General features: G+C 37.9%; 1 protein-coding gene across 3 annotated transcripts in view; it reads left to right on the top strand.

Annotated features, from left to right (window-relative positions):
• The first annotated feature begins 2873 nt into the window (after positions 1–2873).
• rai14 (retinoic acid induced 14) overlaps positions 2874–18822 on the top strand; it is a 50199-nt gene continuing 34250 nt past the window's right edge. Inside the window, exons 1-2 of one of the 3 annotated variants that reach the window (XM_040053479.1) lie at positions 2874–3201; positions 4435–4516. In XM_040053479.1, coding sequence (XP_039909413.1) covers positions 4481–4516 — 36 coding nt within the window. In that variant the 5' untranslated portion in view covers positions 2874–3201; positions 4435–4480. The other 2 variants (XM_040053477.1, XM_040053478.1) reach the window with 2 other exon arrangements.

Consider the following 18822-nt stretch of genomic DNA (forward strand, 5'->3'; position numbering starts at 1 on the left):
TCACTTCCGCAATAAAACACTTCGCTCCTACCACATCCGGTTTCATAGACAGTCGATAGGGTCAGTGAGCATTCAGCCGTAAAAAAGAAGCTGCAGTGATTTTAAATAATCTATTTAACCTTTGTTATGGGGCTCAATGGTGAAATATGATGTATGAAAAACATAACAAATTAAACTCCCTCCACAATAGCTGGTCGTTATTATAGCTGAACCGCAGAACGAGTAGGCTATCTATCTTGAAGGCAAACATTCTTTGTTTTTTTTTATCTAAAGCAGTAGCAGTTTAAACCTTTTGTTACGGACTTTAAAAAAACAAACAAAAAAAACATATTTGTTAAATATGAGTATAAAATTGTGTCATTCATTTCAGTGCGACTCGGACTAAGCTTTTTTTTAAAAACAACAAACTGCAATAAAGAGACAAGAGGAAAAGACAAAAGAACCAAGACAAGCCAACTGTCACGGGGGGCAGGACGGACAGGTTCAGTCTGCGAATCACAAATTACAGTTCTTTATTCACACAACACCAGGCGCTAAGTTTTAGGAAGTGGCATAGCAGTAAACAGCTTTTCCACTAGATGTCCCTGTCTTACCATTTACTAAGATTTCTGGTTCTCTTTGCTGCCTCTAACCTGAAATTATAGCGGACCTTATACCGGGGTTGTCATTCGGCTAACCAGACTAAACTATGAGTAACAACGTGTGTCAGTCTTTGTCTCACTTTGTTTTCTGTTTTTTTTTTCTTCTCTGATCAGAAATTCCCAAATTAGACCGCTTCATTAAAAAAAATGCTGCTCATTTTCATCTGAGAAGCAGATCAGAACACACTTTATATTAGTTTATTATAAAAAAAAAAAAAACCCAACAATTTAGTAAAAATGTATAGTTTACAAGCACAAAAACCCTAAAATAAGGGGGAAAAAAACTTTGAAAGAATGGCTACTATATGACACAGTGAGCTATCCTAGCATACATTATCACACCTTAACAAATGACATAAACGTCAAACCCTTACAGCTCAGACAGGTTCACACCTGTATTATTACGTTTCACCGCAGTCCTGTTGCAACATAGACCCATAACATCAACATGACTTGTTCAGCTAGCAGCATTTCTCAACTTCAGAGATGATGCACACTGAATTTACAGCCTGGAGACCAGGTGACACCCTGTGCACAACTTAAACAAACACCCATTCACAATCTCTGGGGCACTGAAGTGCAGAGTCCAGATTTGTGGAGGTTGAATAATATTAGGGCAGAAATGTTATGATATATTAAGTCCTGCTGTGCTGATCTTCACCATCCAACATAAAATACAATCAAAAGTTTTATTTCTGTTGCTTTTCTGTCTAGTAATCATCTTTGGCTTTTACTCAGGATTTATCCATACATCAATGTTTTTCTTTCTGAGTAAGACTCAAGTGTGTTGACTTTTTTTTTTCTTAAAAGGAGTGGCACACCAGACAGAGGGTTTCCACAAGAAATTAGACTATTTAATCAGTGTACAATAATTGGTGTAAAAAAAAACACTGGGTATGGGTTTTAGGCTAGTGCACAGCCCTTTTTCCCTGTACAGTGAAAATGACAGAGTTTCAAAATTATTTTCATTCAGTAAGTGTTTTGCAACTGTTTAGAAAATCAGGTGTCTAGCTCCCTTAAATAAAGCTTGTCGGCCAACCTAAGTGACCAAAAAATGTTTTAGTCCTGCAATAGACTGGAGACCCACCAAGGGTGTACCCCATCTCTCAAACCAAGACAGCTGAGATAGGCTCATCTGTTTTGCGGTTCAACCCCGAATTGGACAATTGGATGAAAATGAATGGATGCTTTAACATTTGCAAACTATTAGCAGTTAAAGCTTAAAGATAATTGGTATCAGTACAAAGTACAACATTTGCATCTAAAATATAGTGAAACATTACATAGAATTACTTAAATAAAGCACATCCCCTCAAAGCATTTGAGTAAATTTCCTGAGCTATGTTCCAAAAAAAAAGAGAAACAAAAGAAAAAGAAAAGAGACACTGGACTTACCATAAACAATGCTTTTCGAGTTTCAGGAAAGCTCTATAGGGTTTCATCACTGTGATGTGTCCTTTCTAAATAATAGACTTTTCTTAGAATGTAACATCAGTGGCACATCTCCAGGGGACCATTATTTTACAATATTTAGCTTACATACATACATAAAACATTTGTCGCTGTGGCTCAGGAGATTGAGGTGGTCACCTGTAGTTAGAAGGTTGGAGGTTCAGTCCCTGGGTGCTCCAATCTGCATGCCAAAGTGTCCTTGGGCAAGATACCTAACCTTGACTTGCCTCTGATGCATTCATTGGAATGTGAAAGCACATAGATGTAGAAGAGAGTGAATGTGTGTGAATGGAAGAAATGAGACATGTTGTATAAATGCTTAAGCAAAAACATGCTATGTCATGTTTATAATATATTTGATAGTTTTATATAATTACACCATTTTAAATGTCAAAAAAACCTAAATATATTTTTAACCTGATAAAAGCACAGCTCTTACGCATGATACCTGCCTGTGGCACTGATGGCAAAGGAAGCTGTAATTGTTCAAAATACATTTTATTTTATTTTGTTTTAACAAATAAATAAATTGTAACCCTAAAGTGTTTTCAAGTGTAATATCACTATAAAAGCTCGAGACATATTTTTTTGCATTAATATTATTATTATGTAGTTGAATTAATAGCTGAAGCAGAAGTTTAATGCATGAAAACGCGTGACCGCCTGTTCAGTGGGCGAGGGTCCAAATGTTCTCAAATGTGCACCCCTCCGGTGGGGTTTTGTGGGAAATGCCCCTTTAACCACAACATGAATGGGGGGTACAATAGAGAACAGAACAGGGCTCGCTCGCCGCGGTCACGAGAGCTCCAGGGGAGTGACGTCACTTTCCTAAACCGGGCAGCGGCCGTTGAGTTGAGTCCCAAACCAGAGACGAGCAGGAGTCCACCAACAGCTCAACTTTTAATGAATGCGGGCCGAGGAGAGCCGCCGTGAAGGGTCGCGCCGGTTTCGCCTTCCGTATGCTCCCTCCTGGTCGACATAGCTCCACAAAGACTCGCTGTGTTCACACTTGTTCAGCGGCTAATCTGGTTTTAGCTATTTTTAAAAAGCGCTTGTCTCTTCTTTTATGTGTCTCGCGCTCCCCGCGACTCTCGGCACAAGGACTAGGGTAAGTGTGTCCGGTAATTTCACATCATGTAAGCAGTTTAGGTCGAAATGATGCTTAAGAGTTGAACTCTGTGTGAGTCCCGTTGGTGAATTTAAACGGAGCACAGCTCTCGTGTAAGTCCAATCTGATATCCAAGCTTTAACCGTGTCTCTCCGCGTATCCATAATATCCGTGTACAAAAAAAAGAAGAAGAAGAAGAAAGAAATGTGGCTGTTTGATGTGCAGTGAGGCAAATATGCAAAGGTTAGTTGCTTGAGACGCTCGGGTCAGAGATGCTTGTTGACAGCAGTCAGTAGTGAAGTTTGCTTTTCAGCGGGACATCCTGGACAATTATTTTTTTTATTCTACTCCCTGTGCTTTCTGCAGAGAAATTATAACAGCACACGCCAGTTTCATTGTACGCAAAGCAGGATCAAGGTTGCCTTATGAATGCGGTTGGCAAATAGCTTGAATGTTGGCTAGATATTGCAGGGGTTATTTTGCACCCTCCCACTTCTCCAATAAGACTTAGAAAGAGTTAATCAGATTTTAACTTATGCTTCTGTGCTTTCTACACATTTAAAATATGTTTATTCCTGCACCCCAGACTGCCAGTAATGTTTGCAAAGAATCTCAAATTGCTTACACTGTGCTCTGAGTTGTAATACAAGCAGACCTTGGAAATAATGAAGTAAGTTAGATGCCCAATTTCGGCAGGAATGTGCCAAAGGATATTTGGGGGTTAAATCACTGACAAGGTCATTTCAGACTTGAGGAACTGAAAATTACTTGAGGCAGTCAGGCTGCAAAAATACAGTCGCCAGACATCCCCAAGGGTTCTGCTGTGATTTATAACATCCTTGTAGGAAACGATAGAAAGCGAGGCATCGTAATCAGCAACAGGTTTAAAAGAGAATTGCATGTGGTACTATAAAAGAGGAGAAATTAAATGAAAAAGTGCTTCTGACATATAACAAATGTAGGACTCTTTTTGTCCCTTAGCGCTACACTACAACTCATTGATGAGGCTTTAGCAAACACTGCTCTTTAGTTTTTACAGACTACTTTTTGTCTCTGCTTCTGTGCTCTGTGTTTACAGCTCACCAAGGCTAACCTATGCGAATATAATGTTACAAAAAGCCCAAAAATCAAGTCTTCAGAAACACTGAGTCACATTTAAAATGGGAACTAACATCACAGAGGCTAAGTTTAAACATCTGTGTGGCTTTTTTTTCCCTCCCTTCTTCTTCGCAGTCTCGACTGAGCGATTGAGTGAGCGACTGCATGGGTCGGACTGAACATGAAGAGCCTCAAAGCCAAGTTTAGAAAAACTGATGTAAGTAATGTAACATGTGTTTCTGGCTATGTATGTTTTGTACATGCAACCGTGTGTGCACATGTGCATGTCTGCATGGATGAGTCACTGTCTGTGCATGTATGTCTTGAACAGTCGGCAATGATTTTTGGCAGAATTCCTCAGTTTTTGGACTCCGCAGCAGAAGCCTGTGGCTTGTTGATATTTTGATATTTGCTGTAGAAAAAAATAAATGGGTTTAGAGAACTAAAACAAATCATGATGCCCGTGTAATCCTTTTTGGAGCTCTTTATAAACATACTTGATTTCGCTTGGCATGTCATGGGATTTTAAGGGCCCAAAAAAGGATGCAGAACTATTTATTGTGGTAGCTTTTTGCTTTTTTTTTTACCCTGCTTGACAACGTAGAAGCTATATGCGTTTCTCTTTGAGTCACTTTGGAAACTTTTTAAATGAATCCTACAAAAACCACAGATACGTCTGACTCTGCATTGCTCCGAATGAGAATTTGATCCTGCTGACTATGAATCATTCTTTTGGGAGGAATTGCTCCAAGGTAGTTCAGTCATTTGTTCGGTCACAGTCTGAGATGCTCCACACTCACAGGAAGTTAGGCGTCTCCACAGCGTCTGACTCATCTTTTGTCACAGTGACCCTAATGACACAGAGCCAAACGGCAAGACAGGAAAGGTCTGCAGAGTTTACTGGATTTAAGGAGGGTGTGTCAGAAGTGGAGATGTTGGCAGCTGTAGTGAGGAATGGTATCTAAATGAGACGCTTGGTTTATGTAAACAGTTTCCATGTGATCAAGTGTGTGGTGGGGCAGGATGGTGAGCTCTGATTTAATGGCATGCTCTGCTGAGGGAGAGGGAGAGAGACTGATCTGCAGAGGAGGAATTAGGTGAAGTACATGCACCCTTTTATTCAATTATACCCACAACATGAGCTGCAAGGCATAACACGACTCGGGATTATTGTGTAGTGGGCTAGATGTGTGCTAGTATGGAGAAAATGAAATCCCCCTCGAGATCCACACGTAAAACATCAAGGAAAACAATAAAATGTGCACTTAAAATTATTCTGGGAACAACAAAACAGTATCAGCAATTTATTCCTAATGTTTGATTCCATTTTTTTTTAAAGCTGCGTCATTGCATATAAAATCAGAATCAGAATACTTTATTGATCCCTGGGGGAAATTATTTTTTGTTACAGTGCTCCATTATAAACCAACATAAACCAACATTAAGACAAGACAGACAATACGCTAACTAAGAATAGTACAATATATACATATATATACATACATAAGTCACTCATAAATAAATAGCTGGAAAAGAAACGTGTAGTCAAAATCAATCAAATCTTAGATAAGGTCCCCCCCTTGGAATACATTTTCTGTTTTTGTACATTAACATCAGAATATTTAACGAAACCATTAAAAATAAATGGTTGTTATTATGAATATTTTGTCAGTTAATGGTTCCCAAAGTCTGGTGCTTTTTAATTTGAGTTATTTTTTTCAAGCATTTTGAGCCTTCATAACTTTTTAGGTACACAGCTGAAAGGTTTGTCAGAATGGAAATCATTTTTACACCTACTCTCGATGTCACAACCTAAACCCTAAATCACAATTATTCAGCTAAATTTTTTTTCCTGCAAGCGACATTGAGCATACATTATAGTTTCAGTAGCAAGCCTGCACCGAATTAGCGTCTGTGATAGAAAGTAACAGAAAGAAGCATTGGTACCCTGGATTTTTGCTTTGTTTTCTGATAATTAACTGACGAAAACATCAAAATACCTAAGTGATTTTGGGTAAACCTTTAAAGTGTCACACCACCATGTGGGCTGGTCTTAGCACGTGCTGATTTCTCACAAAAATGACCCAGTTTTCTCTGTTATGTCTCTACTGCCGAATATCAGTAAATTATTGCAAATTCATTCATTTATGTGGGAGGAGTACAATAGTGTCAATTGTTCTTGAAAATGTGGAGTCCAGCACTGGGCTCCAAGGTCAAACAGCTCCTTCACAGTGCGTGTAATGGATGGTGTCTGCGTCACCCTTGCCAGGTGTTTTCCTGTCTAAGCCCCTGTTATATCAGTAGCAGTTGCAAATTGTTCGAGATGCTTTTACAGTGAAATGCCCATCCTCACTAAAATAGCCAGACGTAGGTGGAATGAGAGAGGAAAGAGAGAGCTGTGGATGTGAGCGTTGCTTAGAAACAGAACCGATGCCGTTTACTGTCATGCATGCCTTTGCAGACCTGCCACCCACATACAGTACACTATTGCACTTTTGATTGCTTGGACAATTCATTGGTTTGTCTCCTACTTTATGTAATTGGTCCCCATTTTTGTATTTGTAATTTGATGTTTGGACCTGCACTTCTGCGCCATGCATAAGTCATAGACAGTCTTTTGATAATAGCTGTCTCTCTTGTAAAATTCCATGTCAAATTGACTATATTCAGGCAATGTTTTGCTGTAAAGTAGGCCATATTTTTAAATAATTTAATAACCTCATTGATCTCCCTGCAAAAGTGTCTGTTTCTTTATGGTACATGTTCCTCACCATCAGTCAGTATAACACCCTCAGTGTGTCTTGTATTGATTTTACTATATTCAGAAAAACAGTTTCTGTCTTACTGGCTGCTTGAAAAGTACAGTAGCCAACATTTTTTTTTCTAAAATGTTAGATTTTTTTCACCATTTAATTAAGAACAGATGCTTAAAAGAAGCTTACTTAATTTTTTATTTAAAAATCAAGAAACTTTCAGTAAAGCACACACTTGTTTTTATGCTGTAGAAAACTGGTTGAAACAGTACCAGGACTTCAGTCCACACAGAGTGATAAAACCTACTGGTCGTGATTAGGATATGCGGCACCAAAGTTTCACAGGCTGCTGTGTTTACCTTAGCCTATAGTCATTCCATTGCTTTTTACAGAAACCCTTAACAGCCATTAGTACTATTTCAGTCTGGCAGTGACAGATGCTCAGGAATGTCTCCCTGAAAAACAGAGACTCCTTTAAAAGAGAAAATCAAAAAACAATAGTAACAGAAAGTTTATAAATAGCTTTTTTATGACATTAAGGTATTTCCAGACAATGTGCAATGGAAACTGTGGTTCAGTGTCAAATCTTAAATAAATGCTTCACTTTAATGATCCTTCTCCAGCTCAGCCAAACAAGCCTACAACACGAGGCTTAACAGGAAAAGACCAGCCTGTGTTAATGTCACAGTGTGATTTATGAGCTATAGAAGGTCAATGATAACACATTGAATACATGTTTTTTTCCAGTTTGAGAAGGGTTCATGATGAAAATTTATTCAAGCCGTAGCGTAGCTGTATATGAACTTTGTAATGACACATTTTATTCACATAAGGAAAAGCACGTGAAACAGATTACTTTACCAAAATTAAACTTCTATTTAAAACCAGGAAAACACCCTTTTCGTGTCTTTAATGCCACGTCTCCCACTCAGTTTTGTTCTAACCATTGCATTGTTAGAAACTGGGGTCATTTATTTTGAATATTTACTGGATTGCACTCTGCTTTTTTTCTGACGTCCTGTCCTCCTTACCGTCATAATAATAATGAAACTTGCTATTACTATTAAAGTTACTATTAACTATATATAACTGCTCAAACAAGTGAAGAAGTGGAAAAAAAAGAATGCATTCAAATGCTATGCTCTCAAGCTGTTTCATGTGTTGTGTCACATGATATCTGGATTGGGGCAATAAACTTATTTGTTTCTTTCTCACCAACTGTATCTACAGAGAGGAGAGAATTTGAATGTTCAAAATAGGCTTTCACTTGAGAGAAAGCTGTGCTTTTTCCTATTATTTCTGGCTATTTTATATACAAAATTGTATTTTATAAACAAATTAAACCCCATTTAAAAAAGCTAAGTAATTTGCATCAATAAGTGAAACCCTTTTATGCTACTCTTCCTTCTTCTCATGTTTAATTGCAGAAATTGTGCAAATGTGACATGCAGAATTTTCCATTTAGTGCAGCATAACAACTAGAAGTGTAATCTTAAAGTTTAATATTTAAACCTAGTATACAGTAACACTAATATGTTTATATGACATAACACCTGATCACCCTTTACACTCCCTTTTTGCCAGTTGCCCCTGCACAACTTAATCTGCGATAAAGACACGGACACAAACACTTTGCATGAATAGTGAATATTAAATGTGTTTATCATGGGAGTTACGTTCTAAAAATAACCTGCGATAGGTGAAATCCGCGAAGTAGCCAGCTTTATTTTTTACAATTATTATAGATGTTTTAAGGCTTTAAAACCCCTCACTACACACTTTATACACTTTTCTCAGACAGGCACGAACATTTTCACACTTTTCTCTCTTGTTTAAACATTCTCAAAGTTCAAACCTTTGTAGAAAAATAAGTCCAGTATTATAGAATGAAACCAAAGATCAAACCTTGTTTTCAGGTCCAAAACATGGGAATACAGCAGCTGTGAGAGAATTCAACATTAATGAATCAATGGTACGGAAGTAGAGGAAGCAAGAAGAATGAGTTGAGTAACGTTTGACTTATCTGACGGATTTGATTCGCGCCTTATAATCCAGTGCTCCTTATGGTGCGAAAAATACGGTAACTTTACCTTCCTTTAGCATGTCCAGAAGTCCAACTTTTTGTGCGATGGTTAGCATCTTCGTCTGCCTTTTGGGTGCTACCGCAGGTGCCTTTGACGGTGCAAAACGTTTTGTGGACAATTTTTGTGTTTGTTGGGGAGAAAACTTACAAACACACAGTACAGCACTTCGGAGTCACACTGCTAGCGATCAAAGATTTATGTAAATTTGACAAGCTGAATGCATTCTGTGCTGTGCAGGAGACACGGCACAGGATTGATTGACAATGGTCTACAGACAATCAGGACGCAGAACACAACGTGCTGTTTTTACAAAAAAAAGCATGCAAAATTGCACACACAAAAAAAAATTCTGCGAAACAGCAAGGCTGCGAAAGGTGAACTGCGTTATAGCGAGGGACCAGTGTATAGTGTGATTTTTCTTTGACCTTGTGTTTACTTGAATAAAAAGTTAACAGTTTTAACGACGTCAAACTTGGCACGAATAATTAAAACACCTCTGTCTTTGTGGTGTGTTGCTTTAATGTTTAGGCTGCTGTGGCAGGGTGTGTCACCTTCAGGTTTAAGTGTGATTATTTGTGAAAGAGAAGATGGGAAGAAGCCATTGGGGTTAATTGATCAGTTTTTAACCACACAGGAAAAAACCATTGCCCCTGTGTGATAGGATTTTTTTTTTTTTTTGCCATCCTTGTGCTATATAGACTCACTGAAACAGTGGGTATAGAGCCCAGACATTGTAATTGGTTACTAATGCAGCTAAAATCTGATATTGTGGCATATAAAACTCTGTTTGCGTGAAATGCCACCTCTATCATAAGTCAACATTTGCCATTTTCCACTATGGCTTTACTAAACTCGCATCATCATCTCTATTATCCATGACAGAAACCAGGGCTTTCTTTCCCCATTATGTTTAGCAAATCCAGTATCATTTACTTGAATTATTTTACAGCATGTAACAACAGGTTTGATGAAATAATAGACATGAATGTAGAAACCAGCTCAAAACTGTACAGCCAGGCACACTCAGCAGAATATGCAGGCAGGTTAAGTAGATCAGCTTCCTCAAATGCTGCACTGTGAATGCACTGCGAGGCTGAGTAGTGTGAAAATGCCTCCTACGCTTGAGGTGATCATGCATTTCCAAGTTTAATATTAAACAGTGTTAATGCTGTACAAAGAATTGACTGCGAACACAGCTAAATGTGTGATTTTTGTCACAGATTATACGGCAGCGATAATAACATGGGTTTTTCTGCACTGGGGTCATCATGGCTGAGCTGTGCTCTGTCTTTTGACACAAATTCAGTGCATACCAATGCTTGATATAGAGGGAGTGGCGCCATTTTTGCTTTATCAGAATCTGCGAGCAGGTGTGCAGTTATGCAAGGTCAGTGAATCAGAAGAATTTCTCTTTACTGTTAAATGGAGAAATACCACAATAACTATGTTTGTAGCTGTAAGCTTGTCTGCTAGACTTTGTGTCTGCCTTGTAGTCCTTGTGCCTGAGCATCTCTTTGGACTATGCTACTGACATTTTGGAATTTGTGGATCATTTCAGCTAAGCCTATTTACCCAAACAACCAGTATAATGAGGGTGCGTGCGTGCGTGTGTGTGTGTGTGTTGGAGAGAGACTTGTGTTTAAGAAAAGCAGACGGTGTAATCTGGTTTCTGGGAATGAGTTTGGCAAATAGCCACAGTGAGATTTAAAGCATTCTGCTTCAGCCATGTCTGAACAGTCAGCTTTCAAAAACTGTGCATTGGCAGTGTTATTAAAAAATATTTTAACTGTCTTGTTAAAATGAATTAAAACATAATTTAATTTAAATTCAGTTAGGTCAATGTTACTTTATTTAAACATGTAAAAAAACAAAAACAAAAAAAACAACCTGAAGCCCAAAACCTTCTTTAAAGTAAGGTACCCTAAGGATGTAAACGCCTTTCAGTTTATTAATAACCAGCTTTGCAATGTAATATTAATGTACTTTTAATTAATTTAAGTCTAAGCTGAACTGTCGAAGATTAATTAAGTGTAGAATATAGGCCAATGCTCAGAACCATATGTGGTAACACTTCTATCATATGTTACATATAATCTGTATATTTAATACATGTGTTATATATTGTGTTGAAATAATGTGTTGGCAAGTATTATCTTAGTTCTGTATTAGTGTAGATGAATATGGAAGTACTCAATATGGGAGTATTGCAAAATCACATTTGAATTTCTCCACCCATACCAATAGTAAGCTTTCCTTACTGTGTGTTTAATATGATTGTTTCGTGCAAGTCTGTTTTCTCTTTAACTAAGCTTAAACTATGTACTGTTTTTTTGGATTTAAATATTTTGTGTAGAAAGCAGCCTTTTGGCTTTTAATTTGGAAGAGAACAAGTATTTAATTCCAGCACTGAGTAGCTTCTTTCAGTTCTTGGTCGTGCAAACACTTTTTGGTTGATAACAGAAATAATTGAGATTTCAGAACACCTCCCAAATGCTACTACTGTATAATACATACTTACAGTGATATGATATGAACACTATTCTAAAAACATGTACGCTCTAACTAATGTCACAGTTAAAAACTGTCAGTACACACAGTTACATTTACAAGGTTTTGACTGTTATTTTACAGCGTACCTATTCAAATCTATGGCAACAGATTCTTACTATAAAAAAGTAGTACTTTGCTCTAGAATATAGACTTTACAGTCTAATACTCTCAGCTTTGTTGCTGTTGTAAAAATAAAATTACAGTATTCCTGCTGTAAACTCTGAAGCTACTGCAAACACAGTAGGAATTGGCAGTGCTTGATCAAAACTGTTACTGTTAAATTAGCATTAGCATTAGAAAAGTACATTTTTGTAGTCACTTTCCTGAGTGTTACAATGTCACTTATTATCTATTGTATCTACCATAACCACATATCCCCACATATCAAAAAAACAACTTGCATAAAAATACTCGATGTACATGGCATATGCACAACAGAAATATAATTGAACGCAGCATTGGGTTGTTGTATAAAAAGTGCCTATCACGTCTATTGTGCACCAGGTAATCTACACAATTTCCCTGTTAAACTGTAAATTACAGGCAGCTAGATTTGATAGCTTTTCACTTTCATTTTACACTCTGTCTATTGTAATCTGTAATCTAAAACAACCGTTTTAGCACAGTTAGTTTGTTTCCTGGTGTACTGTCCAAGAAATCGTCTTTGTTCTAGTTGGCCTATTTCCTGCACTGCAGAGTTATGATAATGCTGCTGTTTTAACAAACATCCTGAAGACAGCTGCTGGCCAGTCTGGTTGCCTATTACTAGCTAAACCTTAACACTCTTTTTAGAAACCGTTTTGATGGTTTCTAAGAACAGTGTTTCCATCAGTTTTAAAGCTTGGAAAAGAAAGAAACTATTGTATTATATGGCATTAAAAGTTACAGTAGCATACTGTCAGTATTGTTTCTTCCTCAAAGGCATTCTTTTAATTATTTAACTTTTCACCAAAACAGCGTAATTTTTTTTTACAGTGTCATGTAACATTTTTGTAGCATACTTTTTCTTGATTGTGTCATGAGTTTGAGAAATCTTCACTGACTCTCGTGTGCTTCGACCTTTTGAGGCCGCATTAACAGCTTGGTCCCTGCGGTTTGAGCAAAGCTTCTATAAATGAGTTACCTTGCTTTAGCTGTTATCTGACTCTCAGCGTCTTACTACCCTCCCCCAAGCACATTTTCACAAGCTGGACAGTTGTGGACTGAGATGCAGACACATACTTACACACACACTGATTGACTGCATGTTATTGTCTGTGTATTCAATTATTGTTGACAGTGGTCCTGGTGTTATATCCTCTTCCAGCCCTTCAAACTGCCAGACTGCTTAAACCTGCTCCCCCAGCTGCTGGACTAAGCAGGATTACTCAAGGCTTACACACTCACACACATTCAAACACATGCATATATTCACATTCATGCGCAAAGACCACTATCAGACACACACATACCCATGCCTTATCATCCAGCCTCTCTGTGTCTAATTCATGTGTGGATTATGCGGTCTCCTCTCACTTGGCACAGCTGTTCCATAGCATAAATTTAACGGAGCTGTTAGAATCTAAACTGTACACGTAGCTTTTGCTGTATTTTTGCCATATTCAGAATATGTAGCGTCTGTATGTGGTTGTGCAAAAACGGGAGGAATGGACATCACTGGTGTTAACTGGTGCAACAATGCAATCATAATCACATGCTGATCATCTGAAAACATTTATAAAAGAATGCCTTTTGCACTGGGTGGTTAAACATTGAACCAAAAGAATTTACTGGGTTATAAATGCAGAACATCAAGGAAAATCTTAGAAAAACATTACATTCTATTTTTCCCCCCTGTAAAGTGTAAGAATCACTGTAATATATTTGTTCTTCAATTAAAGAAGTTTTCCTTATAAGTAAGCCATAGACTGCACTTGGCAGTGTTTGATTAGGCCCAGTCTAAGTTGGTTTGGCATTTAATGGTTTGTTCTGGCTGGGTGTAGTGAAAAGGGTATTAGTACTGAGAGTGACAGTAAACCCTTAGGGACAGGCGGGCATTAATCTGGGAGACTAGGAGGAAGGGTTTGCATCTGTCTGTGTGTGTGTCAATTGTCAGCAGGAGATTAGGGAGTACACAACTCTAACGGATAATTATGACACTTGCTGCATACAATCTGAAAATATTGTATCTTAGAATCAGTTGAGAGAATATTCCAAAATGTCAAAACGCACATGTAATGGTGATTATAGGTTCAAAACACTTGCCATATAGTCACAGGAGCTTTAGAAACCTGGTACGGCTCACCAGCATGAACAATGAAATGGAGCTAAAAGCTTTCATCACTTAACCATTTAATTGATTGAAAATTGGTCATCTAGCTGGATAGTGAGCCTTTGAGATGCATGTTTAGTATACCAGTATTGGTTCTTTATAGGCTGGAGTTAGTTAACTGCTGACAGCACTTGCAATGCTCTCATCATTCCAGATTTACTCCACAAGAATATTAAAGAATACAGCCTTGAACTAGTTTCAATTAATCCAAGGAAAGGCAGAAGAAAATAGCTTAGGGTCTGCTTAAACATGGATCCAATTAAAACAGGACTTTCCCATGGGATCCCTTTATTTCTTATCGCCTGTGCACATGAACTGCAGACACACTGCTAGAAAACCTGCTCGTCAGCAAATACATGAAACGCAGAGCGTGTAAAGAAGAGCCGGGTATGACGAACCTGGTGCCTGCATGTGTTTGCATGCTCATTTATGTGTGGGTGTATGTTTGTGCATGGGCTAGTTTGTTGTCTCATGTGGGTGTGAAGACATCAGTGGTGATGTAAGGTTAGCCTGTTGGCTGCCTTGTGTGAGTATTGATGTAATCATGTCTGAGAGAAAGGACATTTATCAGACTGGGTTTAGGAAAAAGCATGTGTTACATCCAGCATAGCATGACTGCACTACATGTAGATGAAGTAATGAAGTAAGTAAGACCCAACAAATCACTGATAAAAATGGCGGAACCTTTAAAACAGACAGAAACCGATAAGGTGAGTGAAAGGAGTTCAGTTAATGGGGAGTAGGGAATGAATACTGCGATGAAGTCATCATGAGCAAAATGTGACAAAAAGATGATATTACAAGAGCAAAGAAATAGTGATTGTAAATGATGAGGAAAGGATGAAAGTGTGTAAGAAAAAGCCTATTTCTCTGAGAAGGGTACTTAGGCTCCCTGCCCCCAGTTCAGTTCAGACGGGTTGTTTAGTTTGGCCTTCTCTGAACAACTGGAACAATGTTCATGCTAGGAGATGGATGGATGGAGGGTTAGACACAGTTCATCTGAAAAAACTGAGACTTTCCTTTTTAAGAGACTTTTGGCATTGTACTTCTGAGAACAGTTTGCGAGATGTGTTTCTTGTTCTGTGTAATGGTTTAAAATTAAGTACAGACAGGTTTATGTATAAGATTGGCGTAAAGAGTTCTAGCTTTTAGCTCAATACAATGTCTTTTTTAAAAAAACAAACAAAAAAACCCCCAAAACTTGATACACATGCGAGTCTACAGTTGAGTGTGTTTAAACTGGCTCCTATCTTGACTGAAGTGGAACTGTGTATTTTTTTTTTTTTTTTATACTCCCTCAACTTTATGAGCAGCCCTCTAGTGTAATGAGGCTGGTCGCTTTCCAAGTCTAGCAGTGTTTATTTATAGGGCAGGAAAAGCTATTTGTGTCAGGAGGAAGTGTTGTACGAGAACTATTTTTTTTAACTGGAGGTCCCCTTGCACACACAAAGCCCCCATGCTGGACATCCTATGCAGTCCTTTGGCTTTAAAATTGATTCGAAGTAGTGTATTTTATTGAAAAAAAAAATTGTTAATGGGTTTCAAGTGATCTACTGCCTCTTTATAGTCTAAGGAGGTTGCAGTCTGTAATACAGTTGGTTCATTAAAGCTTTAGCTTGTACACAATTAGCTGATCCTTGTATTCACAGCAGATGTGAATGAGCACATAGTTACAGTGGGCTTTGCTCAACAGTTGGTCTTATTGTTCCTGTAACTGCACAAGTTGTTTATGACAGGAGCACAATTAAAGCTATAAAAGCAGAGGCAATTAGGAAGGTTAACTAATTTGTGTTGTTAATTTGTGTGTGTGTTTTAATAAGACAGCGCTTAGTGAAGAAGTGAAAAGAATGGAGGGAATTTATGGATGTGCTCACAGTTTTGTTTGTTGTTTAGTTTTTTTTTCCCTGTCTTTATGTGTACTGCAGTGTTGGCTAGTGATTTTTAAAAAACTGGGAAAGATGGAAAGAAAAGCAAACATGTCAACCATTGTCATGTCTTGTTTTAACACAAGTCAGCTACTTTATCTACTTCACTTTGATTAACAAAAAGTTATGCAGTAAAACACAATGCAAAGAACAGAGCATTCACTACTTACTGTGGAAATTTAATGACTTCTATGACTGAAACAGAAATGTACAAAAATGCTGGAAATTAATTCAATCAAATTGCATTTGTATATAACAGTGAGGCAGGCCAACATAGTCATGCAGATGTAATGCATTTGAAATGTATGTTTGGTCACTGAATCCAAGACAAATATTCTGCATGGCAGTGTTGGTTTTTGGGTACGTTGGCACAAATTAATAAATAAATCATCTTCATTGGCCGACATCAGGTGTTAATGAGAGCACCATTTAACTAAGTTCACTATTTTTATACAATGGAGTCTATTTACAGGTCATGGTGAATATTGTATACGTTTGGGGGAAGGAAGTTGTGTAATCTTTTTGTTGCGTCAGAGGGAGCTGATGAGTCTGATAAATTGATGTAAGTAATCCATTAAATAAGGATGGGTAGGTTCAACATATTAAAGAAAATCTCTAGGTCATTGTTTTTGTTGGCTTCTGACCACTTTAGTCATCACCACTAGTGTAATACACCCAAATCTGTGATGCAACTATTAGCGGTTGAGTTGTAGTGTGAGGTCCAGGTTTGGACAAGAAAGAAGACCTCGTGTTTTCTGTTCGTTTCTTTAGTTTGTATTCTAATTCTCCAAAAACTGTCCACCAAGAATTAGACAGTATTATAGATATACTATAGTGAATCTTGTAGTCTTTGTAACTACACAGCTAACTAATGTTAGTTAACGGTCAGTAGTAAAGTATGTCAGGCAGTTTTTCACAGTCACCTGTGAAGCAAGCTGGCTGAGTGCTCACTTACAAGTATGTATGTATGTATTTATTTATTTATTTATTTTTCAACAAAAATGTGTCTGCTAGGGCTGGGCCATATCATACCGTTCACAGTAATACCGGTATAATGTTGGGCAACGATAAGAAAATAAAATCTCGCGATAGAATATGGGTAAAACGCGCATGCGCAGTGCCTTTTATTTTCGTACGCACATGGCGGAAAAAGCATGGCGGAGAATGAGCAGGGCGAAAGCGGATCGTTGAATGAAACGGATGAACCAGAACTGGTTTGTAAAAATGCTGCAACTTCAGTGGTGTGGAACTGGTTTAGCTTTCGTCCGTCAGATACACAACAAAGTACTATTTGTGGTAGAGCATGCTAGCCGGCCGTCGTTATTACCGTGTTTTTTGGAAAATACGGCACACCTAAAATCAATCCTTTGATTTTTCTGAAAATCGACAGTGCCCCTTATAATCCTGTGTGCCTTATGTATGAATTCTAGTTGTGTTTACTGACCTCGAAATGATTTTATGTCGTACAAGGCGCTCAAAAATCTGTCAAATGTTTTAGTATGACTTTGCTAAGCTACGAACCTGCACCGCTTGATGGATTGTCGGAGCATTACGGCTATCGTAGGCAGGAGCCTCGCTGAGTGATACATACTGTGCTTCAACATAATATTACCGTATTGTGTGTGTATAACTCAAGTTTTGTGGATATTATACATGGTTATGCTGAGGATATGTCGGCCAATTTCCACTGGAAATGCTTTTTGGTTTAACTGTCAGCAAGGAATTTGCATTTGTACTGTTAAATTTTTATATAACTTTAATGCACATAAAAAAACAGCTGCTTGTTTGAGTGAAAATACATTGATGGGATTTTTTGCACTAATAAAGTTGTGGAGTTGTAAAGTATTTTGTCTAGTGTGTCTTTTTTATTTTTATTTATATATATACACACACACACACACATATTTATAGTGTGTATCTAGTGTTTACCAGTTTGTGTTTTGTCCTCATCTCTATATACTCCCCCCCCAGCCAACCCCCACCACCCCGAGCTGGACCAGGCAGGCAGCTGCCCCACCCTAAGCGTGGTTCTGCTAGAGGTTTCTTCCTGTTAAAAGGAAGTTTTCTCTTTCCCACCATCGCCAAGTGCTTGCTCACAGGGGATCGTCTGATTGTTTGGGTTTTCTCTCTAATATTATATGTTCTCTACTTGGTAATATAAAGCACCTCAAGGCAACTGTTGGTGTAAATTGGCACTATATTAATAAAAATGGAATATAATTGAATAAAAGTTTTTCATCGAACCATTTAAATGGGAATGAAAGACATCTTTTCACTTGCTCCTGCCCACTGCTGATTTGGTGATCCCTGCAGCAGAGCTGAGTCTATATAACATTTTAAAGCTTAGGTTACTAATTAATTTGCATATTAGGATTGGTAATAGAAAATATAAATCTAATAAATTATGCTTCTATGGATTAAGATAGAAGCATAAAAAGTAATTACATGAGCTTTTTTGTGCTGATCTCTCTCCTGATGGTCCAGTGCACAAAACATGTTATGTTGGGCACTACAGCATGCTCTAGTTTTAGAGCAGAATATCTTTTGTTAAGAAAGGGTGGTGCTAAATGTTGCTGGAGATTTATAAACAAGAGCGTTAAACTAGAAAATACTCTCATGATGTAAATTTGTCTGATTATCTAAACGTGCGGCCCACATTCGGCAGTGTTGTGAAATATGTGGCAGCATCTTTCCTTACAAAAGCAACCATCTGGTCTTTGTTTGACAGTTCTATGCTAACCCTTTCTATTCTTGCTTTCAGAGTCTATTAAACCATTGTGATGTGTATGTGTGGACTTGTGCTTGTGTGTTTTTGTACTACAGAGGGCAGTAAGCAGTTTCAGCTGTGGCCTTAGAGAAAGGATGTATTGTCTGAGGACATTTGAGGATCTGTTTTGTTA

The sequence above is a fragment of the Simochromis diagramma genome, unplaced genomic scaffold (genome assembly GCF_900408965.1).
Source record: "Simochromis diagramma unplaced genomic scaffold, fSimDia1.1 OVJJ01000596.1, whole genome shotgun sequence".
NCBI lineage: Eukaryota > Metazoa > Chordata > Actinopteri > Cichliformes > Cichlidae > Simochromis > Simochromis diagramma.